The sequence below is a fragment of the Paroedura picta genome, chromosome 3 (genome assembly GCF_049243985.1).
Source record: "Paroedura picta isolate Pp20150507F chromosome 3, Ppicta_v3.0, whole genome shotgun sequence".
NCBI classification, from domain to species: Eukaryota; Metazoa; Chordata; class Lepidosauria; order Squamata; family Gekkonidae; genus Paroedura; species Paroedura picta.
In genome coordinates, this window is record NC_135371.1 from 56,186,869 (window position 1) to 56,204,961 (window position 18,093).

Here is an 18,093-nt window from a genome sequence, read left to right on the forward strand (position 1 = left end):
GTGTAAACTGCACGGAGCTTTTATTCCAACCCCAGGTCGATTCAGTCCCTGCCCTCTACACAGAATGCGATTTCCGTTTGGATTTGGGGCGATTTAAATTTTCCTTCTGCAGCAAGAAGGATTGATCCGGAGTGACCCAACCTTTATTATGCGATATCTTCGAGTGCTTTTAATCCTGAATATATTATAAAATCGCATTGTTTTGAATCTGGGCTCTCCTCCATGGTAGAGGGCCCGTGATTGACTACAGATGGTCATGTGACAAGGAGAAGCCTTAAAGGAGAAGCCCCTAATTTCTCTCAACTTCTGTCGGCCTTGGGGTTTTTTTTTTTGTGCCTTCTTCATTCCCCCCCCCCACCTTCAAGAAAAGAAAGCATTTTTTCCTCCCTCCTCTGACTTCTTGGATCCTCTCCCCCATTCAAGAAAACAAAGAAAGAGTCTCCATTTGCCCCCCCCTCTTCTGAGCCTCTCTAACCACGTGCAGAACACTTTCATGTTTCAATGGGGAGGGGGGGGAGAGGAAGACTCGAGTTCAAAGTGATCTGAATTCAACAGGATTGACAATGGAATAAAGAAAGTAAGTGCAGACTCTGCCCTGGATATGGCGAGGAAATGGTAGGGTGACTCTGGATCAATCCTCCTTGGTGCAGAGGAAAATTAAAATAGGCTCTGTCTGGGCTTGGCTCCCTCCCGTTCTGAGTTTTCCCAATCAAGTGCAGAACACTTTTCTGTTTCAGTGGGGAGGGGGGAAGAGGAAGACCTGAGTTCAAATCGATCTGAATTCAGCAGGATCCACACCGAAAAAAACAAAGTACGTGCAGAATCAGCCCAGGGTGGTTTTATCTTAGTTCCTCTTCTGAATTCTTTCTGTATCAAAATCCAGCCTTTTAACTATTGTCTTCTTCCATGCACACGGGGACTACTGATCTCATCCTGCATATAAAGTAGTTTTGAAGGGAACAATACCTCCTCTGCTAATCAAGTGAGCCAGGTACTACTATAGTGATAGGCCTGTTATCAAATGTTGGAAGCTTGTTACGTGTGACAGTTCTTTCCAATAGGGTTGGAGAAACTGGGCATGTGTAGCAGGCATGTGTGTGGTCAGTAAGCAAGACAATTATATGATGATGCCACTATTCTCCCACTGACTGTAGATATGGTAATCCTTACTGGAGTCTAGAAAGTAATCTACTAGTTCAAATTGTAGAGCAAGCTCAACAAAAGTAATGAGAAAACTACTTACCTCATCAGCAGCATTTCTCTTCTGTAAAGAAAGGCAAAGAAATAAGGGCACTGCATCACATCATGTTAGGCAGCAGATAGTGCTGTACATATCCATTCCACGGACAGTGGTATTTTCACATTTACTAACATCTCTTATCAGGCAAACATATAAATGTGGCTTTGGAAGTGCCCTGAATGGTACGCAGTTCATCTCTGCCTGGAGACTGGGGCTTCCCTGCACAATGGACCTCAAACAGTGCAATCTTCAGTGCAACAGATGTATAGCCTTCTGAAACCACAGAAGTCAATGGAGAGGATGGCACTAGGGCTGTCAGGGCTTTCCGACCACTGGTGGGGGATTGGTTGCCACATCTAGGTAGCAACATTCCTGGAGATTTGGGGGTGAATCATGGGGAGGACAGGAACCTCAGAGGCAGAAGACCTGCCAAAACATCCATTTTCTCTCGGGGAACTGCTCTCTGTAGTCTGGAGATGAGGTGTATTTCCAGGGGATCCCCGTATCTCACTTGGAGGCTGGCATCCCTAGATTACACTGACTACACCAACAGCCCACCACAAGCAGACTGCAGAAAGAAATAATTAATGCATTGGCTACCTAAAGTACATTAATTTAATATCTGTAGAATAAATCACAATCTTCAATATTTTGTCTAATCTGTGCCTTACTTCTATGGGTGAAACCAGAAAAGATTAGGAACATATTTCTTTCATAAGCAGCAGACACAGGAGTCCATGAGGGGGAACTGGGATTTCCCATTGGTTTTTCTTTTTTCTGACTTTAAATAGCACCTTAGGGATGGAAGGATAAGTGTTGCCTCATGCCTTTTCCAGCAAGGGAAAATATTCATACCTGATGAATAAGGTTGGGAAAACACTATTTGCAGAATAAATTCACACACACACACACATCAAGGCCCTTTCCTGAATCAAGGCTTCTTGCTAATGAAGCAAAGTAAACTGTAGCTCTACTTATCAACTATTTGGGGTCTCAAATGGTTTGGCCCTAAATAAATCTGCATAGAACTACTGGAACATATACTTTGTGACTGACTGAAGACCAAAAGATCAAGGCCCTGTGGCTTGAAATAATCCTTGAAATAATAGCCTTTAAAAAAAAAAACAGAAAGTTACTCCACAGATTTCAGCTACATACCTTAATATTCCTGAACTGATTTATCAAAAAATCTGACGTTACGAGGCCAGGAATCAATACCAACAAAATGTAAAATAGCTCACGCTTCCCCATCTTGAAAGAAAATGAGCAAGTCAATGTGGAGGCCTTGTAATGTATCTGATAATACTTGTAATGTTTGACAAGCAATTAATCAATGACCAGATTGGAAACATGGATTTAACACAATACAGATGTGGCCAAACATCAAATATTTGCCTTCTGAAGTTATCAGATTGGCTGAAAAGGATTAGCAAAATATCCCTGTGCAAGCACAGGTCAATAGAGTCCAAGGCCAGCCATCCCATCTAACTTTTGTTTCAGGAGGTTGATGTTGCTTATTTATTCCTTATTCGTTCTTATTTGTGAATTCAACCAACAATATTGAAAATACCTCTGAACCACAAAATAAGGTTTGGACCTTATCATACACCTCCACATTCAGGGGATTTCTCCCTTCACTGTTTCCTGATCCAAAGCCCAATTCTTGCACCAGCTACTCCGAAGTGGTGTGCACCTAGGATGATCATGCAGCTGGACACTGGGACCAGGCTATACCCCAAAACTATCTTTGGTCCAGCCCAAATGACATATACAATCCAGAGAATGTCCTCTACAAGTGGACATACTGTGATATCTGATCTAAACTCTGGTTCTGGTGCCATGAGCTCCTTTTGGAGTCCCCCGTCCCCCCCAAGAGGTCTGTATTTCTAAGGAAACTTCATTAAGGAACTAGAAAGATTCCATCTTTCTAGTCACACTACACACATTCAAGGGACCTTCCTTTTTGATAAGACATGAGCTGCTTTCTGGTCCAAAGTCCAGTTGTTGCACCAGCTGCTCCAAAGTGCAGTGTCCCTAGCATGATCACACAGCTAGACACTGGGGCCAAGCTGCACCGCAAAACAATCTTTGGACATCCCCAGTAACACATCCCCATTCTCGGGACACTATCCTCTGCAAGAGAACACAAGATGGTGCCCAGTTCAAATACTGGCTCTGATGCCATGAGCTCCTTTTTGGAGTACCCTCAAGAAGCCTGTATTCTCTCTTCTTTATTGTTATTTTATCCATTATGTATTCATCACCATGTTGTTAATCACCACTTTGCCAGGAGGGACAGTCACAGAAATCCAAATAATAAACAAATAAAAATAAACATTGGCACACACCTTCCTCAAAGGCTTGTAATGCTTTCTTCCTTGTCCGTCCACTGAGATCCTTTTGCTGACACACAAGTGCTGGCAAAGTATAGCGAGGTTACACAAGATCCTGATCTCACCATCCTAATAGTCCTCTTGCTGCCCCCTACAGTGTCTTTTTCTCTTCTTTGTACACCAACATTTAGTATAAAAATCCACAAGATTCTTCTTACATAGACTTTGAAATCTTTCTCTGGGGAATGGATTGATGAGTGGCGGCAGTAGTCTAACACAACACGCTCTTCTTTTGTTATGCAAGGCCACAAGGGAGTCCAGGCCACAGGGCCCCTACCCCACTTACCAAAGATGAAAATGAAGAGTCGCACACCAAGTTCCTTTTTATCATATCAAAGGCATTTAATGTGGGAGCGTATTAGCAGAAGCCAGCTCAATAAATACAGAATCATACATTTAATTTATACCCTTTACCGACTGCAAAAAGTCCCTCCCATTTCCCCTTTTACTTAGGGTACTCTGAGTTATAATCTTTCCAACTCACCTACTGTTACTTAACCCTATTTCTTAACATTTCGGGCGGGGGGGATCCATTTCTAAAAGAAATAATAATGTGGAAGAGGAGGTTCTGATATACATGCCCAAATGGATGTCTATCTGTTGACCCTTGTTCTGTGGTTTAGAACTTCCTCAAGAACTTCCATTCTTAGATCTACCTAGCCTTGGTCAGCCATTTCTCGTAAAAGTAGGCTGTGGTTGAATGTCAACACACCCTGTTTAGAAGTCAGGGGGTTGTGTTGTGCAGAGACCTATGTCTGTCCACAGCTGTTTGTTAAGCCTTTAAGGAGAAATGATTGCCAAACAATGTTGGACAAAGGGCTGCCCCTCTACTTCAAAGAAACAGTAAAAAAACATATGTAGCTTTTTGAACTCCTAAGAAATATTCTTGTGTACCCCTACTTGTAATTTTTAGCTGTTTCTAGCATAGCAAATTGGAGGATTGGAGGGGGGTGGCAAAGAGGCAAAAAATCATCTTTTATTATTTCCACAAGCAAAATGATTTCTATTCATGCTCATCACTTTCATGTTTCTTACTAGGTGATGCTTCACGTCTATGTGTTAATGTCTTGAGTTGATCTTCTTTATTAATGAAAGTTTTATGCATCCTTCATTGTCTTTAAAGTTATTCTGAGGTCTGCCCACTGAGGGCAATGGCTGCAGGATCCAATTTTGCATGTCTCTGGCTGGCACAGCTGGAAAACCCAATATCTATAGGGTTTCCAGCTATTTATTTTCCCCAGTAAGGGAGAAAATGAAGAGTGTTTCTTCTACTCAGCTTGCAAGTCTTTGAAGTTTCTGCTGCCAGAAAGATGACAGGCACAAATAGAGGCATTGTCTGAGCCAGGAATGGTGTGCTCAGTGTCGATACAGCTGCAGCTATTTTCCTGCTTTCTTCAGAGAACAGACAGTTAAAAGGAATTTGAAAATTTCTCCCACCTCCTGTTGGACTTATACACAGAGGTGGAAATTTAAAATCAATCTCACATTAAAAAAGCAACAAAAGGTGAGAGCAGACCATTTTTTTTCTTTCTCCTCTAGTATAAAAGCAAAAAGAGAGTTGTTCTTGTTAAAAATTTAAAACATTTGGAAGGATAATTAACCTTTTAAAGAAAGTTTATATATGGTAAAGTATTTTTAAATTAGATACTGTGAAAATGAAGACAATACTTTTAGCTATTAGCAGACTGCCACACAACTAAATTAATTTGTGATACAATACTACTATATGGTGGCCATTGGTAAAATGGCCCCTAACAACTGAAAACACCACGCCAGTTTTGGCTGGGCATTGCACCATCATGAGCTGCCACAGTGCCTTGGGCCCACAGCATTCAGTGGTCAGACTGCATATGTGTTACCAAGCTATCCGCTGCACCCCATGGTGGGTATTGGGATTCATGGCTCCCACCACCTGCAGGGGTTTGATGGGGCCTAGTAGTGCCCAGGGCATGAGCCCTGGCTGCCATACCATAGATATACCATTGGAGGTCACACTGTAAACATATTAAGGGCTATTTAGTTCAGACTATAAGAACATTTTAAACCTGAAAGATCTAATGGTTAAGGATCATAAGTGTAGCTCAGGAGAACTGTCTGGATTGCATTTTAGACCATTGTTTTAACGCTTGATTTGAAAAGGAATTGCTATGATCATCTCCGAGTCAATGGGATTCAGTAGAATGAATTATTTTACAGGAAACTGGCAGCCCAACCCTATTCATGTTTCTTTAAAAGTAAATTGGGCAAGTAAAGTTTACTTCCAATCAAGGTTGGCAACCTCCAGGTGATGGCTAGACTAGAGATCTCTTGGAATTACAACTGCCCTCCACCCAAATCAGTTTCCCAGGAGAAAATGGCTGCTTCAGAAATGTGTCGCTGTGGCATAATACCCTGCTGAAGTCTCTACCATCCCCAAAATCTCCAGGAATTTCCCAACACAGAGTTCCTAACCCTACTTCCAAGTAACTTTAATGGACTGTCTGTAGCACTGCTGGCTGGTGAGTATATTAAAGTGACCAGATTGTCCCACTTTTGGAGGGTTCTTGATAAAAAAAACTTGGTCTATATGGAGCAACAAAATGTTTCATAGAATGCAAAAATAGTATTGTAATATATATATATATATTTTAATTTCAACATAAGTACAATTTGCCAGGTACCCCCAGATGTCTCTCCAAAAGTGGGACAATCTGGTCACCTTATACCGGTGGTCCCCAACCACCGGGCTCCCTCTCCCTGACCCCCCCCCTCCCCGCAGTAAGAAACTTCCCAGGCCGCAAGCTTGTGGCCTGGCAAGCTTCTTACTGTGGGGGGGGGGGGGGGGAGAGGGAAGCAGGGCCGCGTACGCACAGCATGTGCGGCCAGGCAATCGCCCTCCCTGCTGCCACCGGCCCCCAGCCTGAAAACGGTTGGGGACCACTACCTTATTCAATACTATTTTTGCGTTCTATGTGTTCTATGAAAATTTTTGTTGCTCCATATAGACCAAATATGGCTGGGGTCCCCCCACGGTCAATAGTGTCCCGCTTTACCAATGTTAAAATCTGGTCACCTTAGAATATATCTTGCTACTAAACCTAAAGGAATCTTCAACCAATATTCACGCGTTCCCCTTTAAAACACTTGGGACCTTGCGAAAATAGAAGCCACGTCCAACTCAATGCCTTTCAGCAGCAGCAGCATCGCTTCCAAATCTACTACGGGGCGAAAGGACACTTCTCGACAGCTACTGCGCGTTCAGGAAGGATAACAAAGAAATGGCAAACGATGAGATGCCCACAACTAAAATGGCTGACAATATGTATAGAGCTAAACTCAAGATGGTCGTCTGGGTTGCGGAGGAAACTAGCCAGCATCCAAAATGGCTGCTCTAGCAACTGCAGAGACTACCATCGAGAAGGGTTCCGGTCTCCGCGCGTCCAGGAGGCGGTGCTCTCTATGGTATCTGGCGGGTTGGCTGATCTCTATGGCATCGGCCGTAGCGTCGTTGCGGTTGGCCGACGGGGGCGTCGTGGCCCCCCCGGGGACTCGCGGGCTATTTGATTGCGGGCCGGCTTGAGGATGCCCCTCGGCGAGTACGCCTTCGTGCGGGTTGCGGGCAAAGGCAGCTACGGGGAAGTGAGCCTCGTGCGGCACCGGCGCGACAGCAAACAGGTAGCGGGGCCGGGGAGGGGATCCTGCGCGGAGCTGGAGCGGACAGACCGAGGCAATCGCGGCCGTGGCCATTCTTCCCACACCTGACCAGATACACGTCCAGGGTCAGCTGGGGGTTCCTTGCCGCTTGCCTCCGCTGTCCCGGGTTGGAATGAGCGGCCGAGAGAGAGCTGTCAGGGGCAACTCAGGCACAGCAACAGGAGCGCTCTGAGGCGTGTTTCTCCAGGCAAGCGAGATGTTTGGTCAGAAAGCCCTCGTGGGACTGAAGTTTGAGAAACCGAGACGCTTTTCAACAGTTTGAGCCCAGATTGAGCTCTACGATATGTTTCACTTTTTCACTATATCCATGTATCTTTTCACCTTGATGAAGGTGGATTTGGATATGGGGGCTGAACTGGTTTTACTTCCCAACTTGGTTTGCTAGTTCAGCAAACAATCAAATGTTGTCCTTGTGAGAAATAAGGGCAGTCACCGTTAATGAAGAAGGCTGTGGTCCTACATAGTATAGATAGAATGCTATATAATATGTCAGATGAATAAGTCTTTTTGAAAGTATGGATTTCTCATGCTCATCTATGAGGTGTCTTGTTCATATCTTCTAAATGTTTTTATGCTTTGGTATTGGTGGGGAAATATTTGGGTCCCAAAATCAGAGGTTCTTAATCCAGTAGTTACACGGAAGCAATGAAAACATTCTTGTGCCATGGTCAGAAAATCCTTCCTAACTTCAAATGTTACAAAAGCATTCTTCTTTTTTCTTCTCCATGATACCTTACATTTTTACTCCTGTTTTGTCATCTTTTACATCATTTCTGTTCCCACAAGTTACACAGCATGGCAGCTCTGTACATCCAATCATTTTCAGAAGTTGGCTAGTAGTGTATTGTGTATATCTAAGATTATTTCCCCACATCATTGATGCCTTGTATCTACTGATAAGAAACCGTGCTCAGCAGCTAAAACTGCTTCTATTCTGCCCACTCCTAGAGCACAAGAGGTTATTCTTAAACAAGCAGAGCAAGCAGCATTATAAAATGTAATGCTGAAGGATATTTTTCTCTTTAGCAGTTCTTATCTAATATGGACAATTGTGTATCAAATATAAAATTAATTGGTAAGAGCAAATATTTTCTAGCAAGAACCAGTGTACATATGCATACAAGATCATTCAATTACCTTCGTGAATGGTTGATACCTTAGGTAGTGTTGTACTGGTGTGATGTCTCATTGAAGCCATGTGTTCTTCCAAAACAGTTGTTCTGAAATTCTTTCCCTCAGATCATACCTGTGCTCTGAATATATAATCTGTTGTCAATTTTGTACTCTTACAGTGCAATCTGAATTACACCCTTGTAAAAACATGTATTTCAGTGAATTTAGAATGCTGTCACTGCTTCATGTGGCACTGTTTGTCTTTTCTGTTTACGGATGATCTGGCAAGTGGAGATAGCACCCTGTGATTTTAATGTACTGTTTTGCCATAGATCATATGTTGTCAAGGGCAGAGCTGGCAAAATGATGTTCTTTTTTTTTTTTAATGAACTTTAGGATTCAAGATGATGTAAGTTAGTAAATTCCTGAATTTACCTCAATGCAGCTGCAGAGATACTGAAAGAGAGCCCTTTTGCTAAAGTAACACATTATTTATCTATTAGAAACTTTTGTGCAAATGTATGATGTAGTTATTATTTGGGAGAGGGAATTATGTTCTAGCTGTGCATTTTGTATGATTATTAGGCAATGAAATTAGGGATTGGGCCCTATCTGCTTGCATTGCAACCTCTCTTTATCATGAACTGTGGCATACTTGCTCCCGTGTGTTGCTATGTTTTTTACCAGCAGACCCCACTGCAAAATAGGTATACTTGCCCAGTAGAGCAGATAATGCGTCAACTGCATTGCTGCCAATATATGCCATTGTAACTGATCCTAAAATATCTTTGGCCTGCCACAACCTTAAAAAATGATATAGGCTTTGAACACAAGCACAGTGTTAGAACAGTACACAAGTAAAAACAAAAACACAATACAAGGCTACATAAAATTAATGAAAGTGTAATGCACATATTCAACAAATTAAAATGCCAACAATTTTACACTCTCTACCAGCTTTTCTTGACTTCTTTACTATTGAGAACCCCCTGAAACATTCTTCATGTTTCGAGAAACCCCATAAGTGGCACGAATGCGCAGAATATGGTTGGGAAGTGTAGCTGTGTACACGCCCACCCAGGGCCCCTCTCCTTCTCACCCCTTCCAGGCCCATCACTTGCCATGTGTGTGTGTGAATGGGTCAACATGGTCATAGCGATAAATGTTTAACAAAATTTAAATATATTAATTAATTCCCACCCATTCAGGAAACCCTTCCAGGGCTATCAAGAAACACCAAGGTTTCCTAAAATTCTGGTTGAGAAAGCCTGCTCTATACCAATGCTATCTATTTTTCTTTTACAGTTCTGATTGAATTAAAGTCCTCATATAGACATCACAAGCAACCTCGAGTAAGCTAGGAAATATAAGTTCATACAAACAGATGTTGACAGGCTCCTGTTTTGTTAATCCTGTTTCACAAGAGGCTTCTTCATACAGCAGCAAAGCTTGATAATTACATGCAATCTGTCAAAACACAATATACCACCAAACAACACAGCTATCCACACACAAATCATTAAGATATAATGATAAGGCACTATACATTACCCATCCAGAATGCAGCCTTAATCTTCTATCAGACTGATCTGGCAGCATGGCTCCTTCTTTCAAAGGAAGAAACAAACCTTCTAAGCAGTCCTAAGATCTGCATACTTAACCTCCCTTATTGGGTTCAAGAACTCATCATTGGGTTCAAGAACTCATCATACACTGGCCATGACACAGGCGTTAAATTAACAAGACTGGTACTGAAATTGATTTAAAGCTAATAAGATTTATAGTACTCAAATTGTATTTAAATACAGTATGTCATTTTAAGTATGTCATTTTAAAACTTCTACTCTGTAAAACTTAAAGAAAGCAGGTGCAATCAATTCTGATTAATCCCAAATGGGTTATAAGTTCTTAACGTAAAAATATGATTCTTGTTGCATAAGAGTTCTTCTTACATCAGTCCAGCTGAACTGATTCAATATAAATTTCCCAAGGACTGCAAACCTAATGTCATCTAATGTATGGGTTTTGTCTAAAAATGTTCCATCAGTGGGGATTCAATTATCCTGTTTTTAATTATTGATCTATGTTCTAAGATCCTTGTTTTTTATGTCCATTGTAGAATTTTAGACAGGTTCCAAAATAACCTCCAGATCAAAAGTTAATATTAAATCATCAGTATTTTGTAAAACATAAATGAGTCTTAATAATTGTAACAGGACACTTACATTGAAGTGAGGATAAAACTTCAAATGAAATTAATTGAACAATTTCTACATAGCATGCTTTGGATAAGATGTGGGATTTTTAGGACTCAGCATTCTTTTGCATGATGTTCTTTATTTTAAAGAAAATCTAACCCTTTTTTCCTTCCTCTGCAGTACGTTATTAAAAAGCTGAACCTTAAACATGCATCCAGCCGTGAGAGGAAAGCAGCAGAGCAAGAAGCCCAGCTGTTGTCACAGCTAAAACATCCCAATATAGTCACCTACAGAGAGTCCTGGGAGGGGGAAGATGGCCTTCTCTATATTGTTATGGGCTTCTGTGAAGGAGGGGACCTGTATCATAAGCTGAAAGATCAAAAAGGAAAACTTTTGCTAGAGAATCAGGTGGTGGAATGGTTTGTCCAGATTGCTATGGCATTGCAGGTAATGTATTATAAATTCTTTTTTTTAGAATTTTAGCCATTTACCATATTATAAATTGTAATTCTGGCAGGTTTGGTTCTTCTTTTGGAGAGCCAGCTTGGTGTAGTGGTTAAGGGCAGCAGCCACTATTCTGGAGATCCAGGTTTGATTCCCCACCCCTCCACAGGGTGCTATTCACAGTTCTCTCAGAGATCTCTCAGCTTCACCTACCTCACAGGGTGTCATTTGTGGGGAGAGGAAAGGAAGACAATTGTAAGTTACTTTGAGACTCCTTTGGATAGTAAAAAAAAAAGGTTCTTAAAAATATGATAAACCAGTGGAGATGCCTAGTATAGTTTTCTAATGAATAACATAGTGAACACAATTTATCTTCCTAATGAACATCTGATTATTTTAGTGAAATATGTATAAGAAAAATCCCTGATGATTAGTTCCTGTCCAATATTTAAAGGGCTTTGATTGTAATAAATAAATTACTTTTTTGTCAGTGACGCTGGTGTTTTTTGCTACTGGCAGGGTCAGTAGTGTTTTTCATGACTGCGGCAGCAATTTTGTCGTTAAAGATCCTCAAACATTTCCCAGTTTGGCTTACATTTGCCATTGATGATGAGGCAGTTGATTAACTGACAGATTGTTTGGCTGTTTGTATCTATTCTCAGGCCACTTAGAGCCTTCAGAAGCCAAGATCAGCTGGGAGTTGGATACATCTAACTTCCCATCCTGGTTGCTGCACCTTAGAGTTGCTGAGATATGCCAAATTTGGTGGGAATGGGATAGGGTGGTCAGAAGTCCAGATGATTCCTCATTTCTTCTCCCCACCCCGGCTGTTAGGTTAGGATATGAGAAAAAAGATGGAGATAGCTCGAAAAGAAAAGGAGATAAATTGTTTCTCCTTTCTTTTTTGCAGATTGATTTTGCTCCCCCAGCTCAGAGGGGAGGGAAGAAAAACAGTTTTGCAGTGGTTACTTCTGATCTATGACATCACTGTAGCAATTTTTAGAGGGGGTATGTGATCAGATGTCCATTCTCTGTTGATCCCCAGCAGCTCCCAGCACAAGGCTAAGATACAGGAGAGTACTGGAGATCAGAACTTGATTGCCAGCTGATTAAGGGACTATCAGGCAGCTGCAAAATTGTTTGGCAGCTGGTTTAATTGCTTGATGTATAAGCTGTGCATATATTTGATAGACACACTCAGATTGTAAGTGTTGAACATGTTCACCCACTGAACAGGTTCCCTGCAACATGCATAGCATCACTATTTGTAATGAGGTTGTATTTTAGTGTTTGGTTCAGTTTGAATTAAGTTTATTGGTATATTTATACCAAATATGTATTGGAGAGAAGGCAGGATATACATTTTAAAATATATAAACAAATGGCTTTATTTGTATTCTATTGTTCCTCTCTCCCCTATTGTAGTATACATCAGTGGTCCCCAACCTTTTTATCACCAGGGACCGGTCAACGCTTGACAATTTTACTGAGGCCCGGGGAGGGGGGATATTCTTTTGCCGAGGGACGTTGCTGCTGCTACCTGAGCCCCTGCTCCACATTCTTTCCCGCCGGCGCCCCTGGCTTCCCACTGCCTGCTGGGGGGCGCTGCCAGCAGTAGCTGCACAGTGCTGCGCCGAGGGGGAGCCCCAGCCATGGCGGCCACTGGAGAGCACCAAAGGTGAGCTGGTGGCAGAGTGGCAGGGCAGCCCCTGAGGCAGCAGCCCAGGAGGAGGACAAGGAGGAGCCGCGGCCCGGTACTGATTGATCCACGGACCGGCACCGGTCCCCGGACCGGGGGTTGGGGACCACTGGCATACATGAAAGACATGTGTTTTATCCTTGCAACAACAGTAGGAGGTAAGATAGGTTGTGAGACAGCAATTTGCCCAAAGCCATTCAACAAGTGTCAAGGCTCAACAAGAGTTTGACCCCAGCTCTCTCCAGTCTAATTTCTGCACTCTAGCACTTTAAAAAAATTAGTGTGTTTCACTGTGATATACTTTTTGTGTTTATATGGCATTATTGGATGCTCTTGGCATTATTTGTTGATTTAGTTGAGATAGTTAGCTCCAGCTTTTAAAAAATGCTCAAGATAGCTCAGATATGTAGTGTCTGTTGCTTAAGTGTCAAACATTTATTAGCAGAACATGTTGTGAGTGCCAATATTATATTTTTCAGTATTTGCATGAAAAGCACATTCTACACAGAGATCTCAAAACTCAAAATGTTTTCCTGACACGTTCAAATATCATCAAAGTGGGAGATCTGGGAATAGCTAGAGTGCTGGAAAATAAGTATGACATGGCTAGTACTCTCATAGGCACACCATACTATATGAGCCCTGAACTGTTCTCAAACAAGCCTTACAACTATAAGGTAAAGTATAATCGTTATTGATCAGTTATTTCAGTGTGCCTTTTTACTTCATGAGCCTTTTGTTCAATCACTCCTCTCACTGTCCAATGAGATGCGCGTGTTCTTTTCCTGGACTGTTATAGTGGCTGATCTGAACTGTCAACGTGGCTGACTCTTAATGAAAAGAGTGAATTAGATTAGTGCAATCGGTATGTTTGTGAGCTAGAAAGTATTATATTACTGGGGTTCCGTAAGCTGTATGTATAGGATTGTGTCCTACCAGCTTTGCCACTGGCAAAAAGAGGGAATGACAATCCTATATCTTGTCAGAAATTATATTATGGGGATTTATTACTGATCCAGCTCTTTTATGTGGGTAGTTATTCAGCACTGGGATACATTGGAATGATGATTATATTGCTGTTCCACTGCAGATCTCAGCACAAGACTCAAATCCCTGTTAAAGGACCAAAAATCAAAATGTTTTATTAATTAATTAATTTTTACATTTATACCCTGCCCTTCTCCAGAGGTTTTATTTTCTTGGGATGCAACATGTTCTTAGCAAGTGACTCTCTTTTGAATTAAAATAGCACAAACTCTTTAAAATTTTTAGATTTGAATTATTTTTAATAGTGGGTTTTCTGCTTAGGCTAGGTTTCTTCACATTCAGCCTTTATGAACTAGTGATATGATATTTATACCATGATAAATGTTTTGTACTAGATAACCTACTGAGATACTAAAGTTTATATTTTATTATAGTGCCCCTGCTTCTGCCCTAATTGTAGATGCTGGTGTGGTTCTTTTACAAAGAGTTTTCAGAACATATTCCTTGTCTTTGTCTCTCTTTTTACTTCTACAGTCTGATGTTTGGGCTTTGGGTTGCTGTGTCTATGAGATGGCAACACTGAAGCATGCTTTCAATGCTAAAGACATGAATTCCTTAGTGTACCGAATTATTGAAGGAAAGGTAAACTTTCTGTATCATTTTGCTATGGTAAACATGGATCCAAAAACCTTAGAGCTTTGGACACATGTAGAATTTCATGTGTACAGGAGTGGCTCCTTTTCTTTTGTATCCCAAAGTGCTCAGGAACCACAGTTGCAAAATCTAATGATGCTAAACTGGGTTGCTATAATACAATGCTATATCCTTTCCTGTATAAAATCTCAAGGGAATCCTTGTAAGATACCATGTATATGGGTTAATAAATTTATTTCAAGATTTTGGGATTTAAATGTGCAATTTTTAACTAGTTTTACAAAATTTAGACAACACCTCGCCTTTTCCACGGATGCATATGGTTGTGTTGACATAAAGCAATCATTAGTATTTTTTTCTTGGGTAAAATTAATAAAGCATTTACAAGGATTCTGTTTTGCTAGATTAACTTCAGCACTATGATGTTATCAGTATTAATGTTAACATAACACAATATTTTGGAACTCAGCAGAATAATCTAAACAGATGTTCTGATTACACATAGTGGAAGGATCGTAATTGGACTAGCTGGCCCATTCTCTTCATACCGCTGATACACATGAATAGGACTCTATGGCACGTAAAAGAAAACAGCACAATCTGTATTCTTCAGTTCATGGGAACACAGTTTGTTCTTATGCATGCCATGTAGTACACTAGGAGTATGCTACCCACCATGTACCCAAGAGCTAGGCCATTGGCTGTAGATATGGTTTATAACAATATGGGGTCTGGAAAACCCATTCCCACCCTGCTTTAGAGGTTCCTGTATGACAGTGGTTTTCAACCCAAAGGGGGTCGAAGCATCAGGAAGGAAAGGAAAGGGGGAATGGAGGGAGGAAGGGGGAAGGAAGGAAAGAGAGGCGACATAGGCAACGCTGGGGCTGTTCCACCCCTTCTGTCCAGTGGTGCCCCTACTACCTGCTGGTACAGCCGTCTGAGTGGGAGACCTGAGGGCAGCGTGGACAAGGCCTGGCTGTTCCCCCTGCCTGCCCGCAGCCACCTGAGTGGGAGGCTTAAAGGTGGTGCAGGTGAGGCCTGGCTGTTCCTCTGCCTGCCTGCGCATGTAGCCACACGAGCACAATGCTTAGAGGTGGACGTAGGCCACATGCAGGCGGGTAACCGGCAGTATGGCCTCACATTGTGAGTCCCCCTCTCTCCCAGGCCTTCCTCACTGCCTCCCCATGGAGGTGGCCCTCCACCCACAGTGCCTAGTCTGGGGCTTGCCTCCCCTTCCCTCCCAGCTCCCACCCACTGCTGGCAGCTGTATGGTGGCCTCGGTTGACCCCCTAGGGGTTGTGACTCTTTGGTCGAAAACCGCCGCTGTATAAAGACAAGCTGCTTTTCTGAATAAAACGTTACTTTAAATATACATGCTTAGGCTTGCTGTTACATGTGAGAATGAGATGGCACTATTGCATGCTTCTTAAACTGTAGAACTGCATTGCGGTTCTTAGTAACCTAATAATTCCAACTGTGCCAGGTGTCAAGAGAAATGGCCACCTCTGGATCAATCAGCCTGACAGATTAAACATCAGTGTTCAGCCATGTCATGAATTTAAATCAATAGCCAGTTTCCTGATATGCCATCCAAGTATCAAAGAGTAAAATGGGGAGAGTTACCTGTCAAAAGCTCACCATGCTTCTGCTGTTCCCAGGCCAAGATGAAAAGCTTGAGACTGTACCTTTGAATATCAAAGCAATATAACTTAATTATATCTGGATGGGATGGGGGGGAAGTCTTGCTTTTTTCAAGAATCACCTTTTGAATTATGTTATTGACTAGACTAGATTTAAAGCCTGTTGGACTTGTAAATACAAGTGCTTCTAGGCCCAGGGGAAGGCCTCCTTTCCCCCCACCTGAACCCCCAGCTGTGGCGCAGCCTTCCCCCCAGGCCCAGAAGGACACCCGGGGCCTCTTAAGGCCATGGGTGTGCTTCTGGGCCCAGGGGAAAGGCTTCCTTTCCCCCCTCCCCCCTGGGTGTGGCCTTCCCCCCGGGCCCAGAAGCAAACCCGGGGCTTCGTTGAAGCCGTGGGTGTTCTTTTGGGTCCAGGGGGAAGGCCTCCCCCCCCCACCCAACCTCAAGGAGGCTGCAGGAGCACTTCTGGTCCTGGGCGGAAAGCCTCCTTCCCCCCCACCCCCACCCCCCGGCCGTGGCGCGGCCTTCCACCCCGGGGCCAGAAGCAATCCTGGAGCCTCTTCGAGGCTGCGGATGTGCTTCTGGGCCTGGGGGGAAGGCCTCCTTCCCCCTTCCCCTGGACCCCCCCCCGCCCTGTCCAAAGCACAACTTTCCCCCAGGGCTCAGAAGCACACCTGGGGCTTATTCGAGGCCATGGGCATGCTTCTTGGCCTGGGGGGAAGGCCTCTTTCCCCCCTCCCCCCCGGCCATCCGTGGCTTTCCCCACTGGGCCCAGAAGCACCCCGTGGCTTCCCCGCAGCACAGAAGCACCCCTGCATCTTCCCCGTGGCCTGCCAAGCACACCCATCGTCTTTTCAGATCGCGGGAGTGCTTGGCAGTACTCGGGGAAGACATGGCTGGCACCCTCCCCTCCTCACTGGAGGTCCTGTCATCGGAATCCCGGTGAGGAAGGGCCTGCACTCTCTGTGGGGGGGGGCAGGGCGGGAGGCGCTTTGGCCCTCCCGACTGGCTAGAACTCTGACCTGTCCGGGTGAGGGCCCAATCGGAAGGCACTTTGCGCCTTCCGATTGGGCCCTCACCCAGACCAGCCCCACCCACTCTCCACCCCTTGGCCCTTAACCAAATATGATACCACTCACCAAGTGGTTACAGATTGGTTTATACTACTTAAGGGGTTAGGGGTCCAGTTTCCTATAAAGTTAGCTTATAACCATTTAGCACAAGTTTTCCAAACATGGCCCACTAATACCAGCAGGGCCAGGGACCACCTCACTGCATTTCCAGCCTGCTGCTTTGTTACGTATACTGATTTGAAGATGTAGTAACCTGCCTCCCTTCATGTATGTATGGGTATGAAGGAAGATAAGTTTTGTTAGTTTATTGCACCTGCTTATTCTTGCCTTATATGCAAGCCCGGACCATGGAAAACCATTGTTAACACCACATTTTTTTTAACAGCTCCCACCAATGCCAAAAGATTATAGTACTCAGCTGAAAGAACTAATAAGAACTATGCTTAGTAAAAAGCCAGAAGAAAGGCCTAGTGTGAGAAGCATACTGAGGACACCGTATATCAAGTACCAAATCTCTCTGTTTTTGGAAGCCACAAAAGCGTAAGATGTATTTAAATTCCCACCTTGTTTATAGATTTCCCCCCTTTCCCAAACCTAGGAGTTAACCTGAGTATGAAGAAACATGGGTGGTCCATCTTTGCAGATGTCATGATCTGCAGGGAGATGACAACATACTTGGGAATAATGAAAATCATCCTCTGTTTTTAGTCTGTTTTGAATGTTAGATAAACAGTTATACCTGTGCAGAACAGGTATCTGAAAAACCAAAGAATGTTTTCAGATCTCATAATTATACATGGCTCCTGTGAGAAATGGCCCAAGTGGAGTACTCTCCTAAATAAAATATTTAACTTCTAAAATACACAATCATGTATGTTACATGGCTACTAATTTAGATCACTTTATAAAATATAGGTGTTTCACTGGATATTAGCTGTAATTACAATGAATTGTCTAGC

The 18,093-nt window shown here is 43.0% G+C and overlaps 2 protein-coding genes across 5 annotated transcripts in view; one reads left to right on the forward strand and one right to left on the reverse strand.

Moving 5' to 3' along the window:
• LOC143832036 (inter-alpha-trypsin inhibitor heavy chain H3-like) overlaps nucleotides 1–2,536 on the reverse strand; it is a 42,077-nt gene extending 39,541 nt beyond the window's left edge. For both annotated transcript variants that reach the window (XM_077325774.1, XM_077325773.1), the window contains exons 1-2: nucleotides 2,399–2,536; nucleotides 1,244–1,264 (exon numbers count right to left, since the gene is read on the reverse strand). In XM_077325774.1, coding sequence (XP_077181889.1) covers nucleotides 1,244–1,264; nucleotides 2,399–2,491 — 114 coding nt within the window. In that variant the 5' untranslated portion in view covers nucleotides 2,492–2,536. The remainder of the gene's footprint in view (nucleotides 1–1,243; nucleotides 1,265–2,398) is intronic.
• Nucleotides 2,537–7,059: 4,523 nt separating this feature from the next.
• Nucleotides 7,060–18,093, forward strand: part of NEK4 (NIMA related kinase 4) — a 29,094-nt gene continuing 18,060 nt past the window's right edge. Inside the window, exons 1-5 of one of the 3 annotated variants that reach the window (XM_077325802.1) lie at nucleotides 7,060–7,287; nucleotides 10,818–11,084; nucleotides 13,260–13,457; nucleotides 14,302–14,409; nucleotides 17,520–17,674. In XM_077325802.1, the coding sequence (XP_077181917.1) occupies nucleotides 7,195–7,287; nucleotides 10,818–11,084; nucleotides 13,260–13,457; nucleotides 14,302–14,409; nucleotides 17,520–17,674 (821 nt within the window). In that variant the 5' untranslated portion in view covers nucleotides 7,060–7,194. Of the gene's footprint in view, nucleotides 7,288–7,372; nucleotides 7,514–9,772; nucleotides 9,792–10,817; nucleotides 11,085–13,259; nucleotides 13,458–14,301; nucleotides 14,410–17,519; nucleotides 17,675–18,093 lie in introns of those variants that run through there. The other 2 variants (XM_077325803.1, XM_077325804.1) reach the window with 2 other exon arrangements.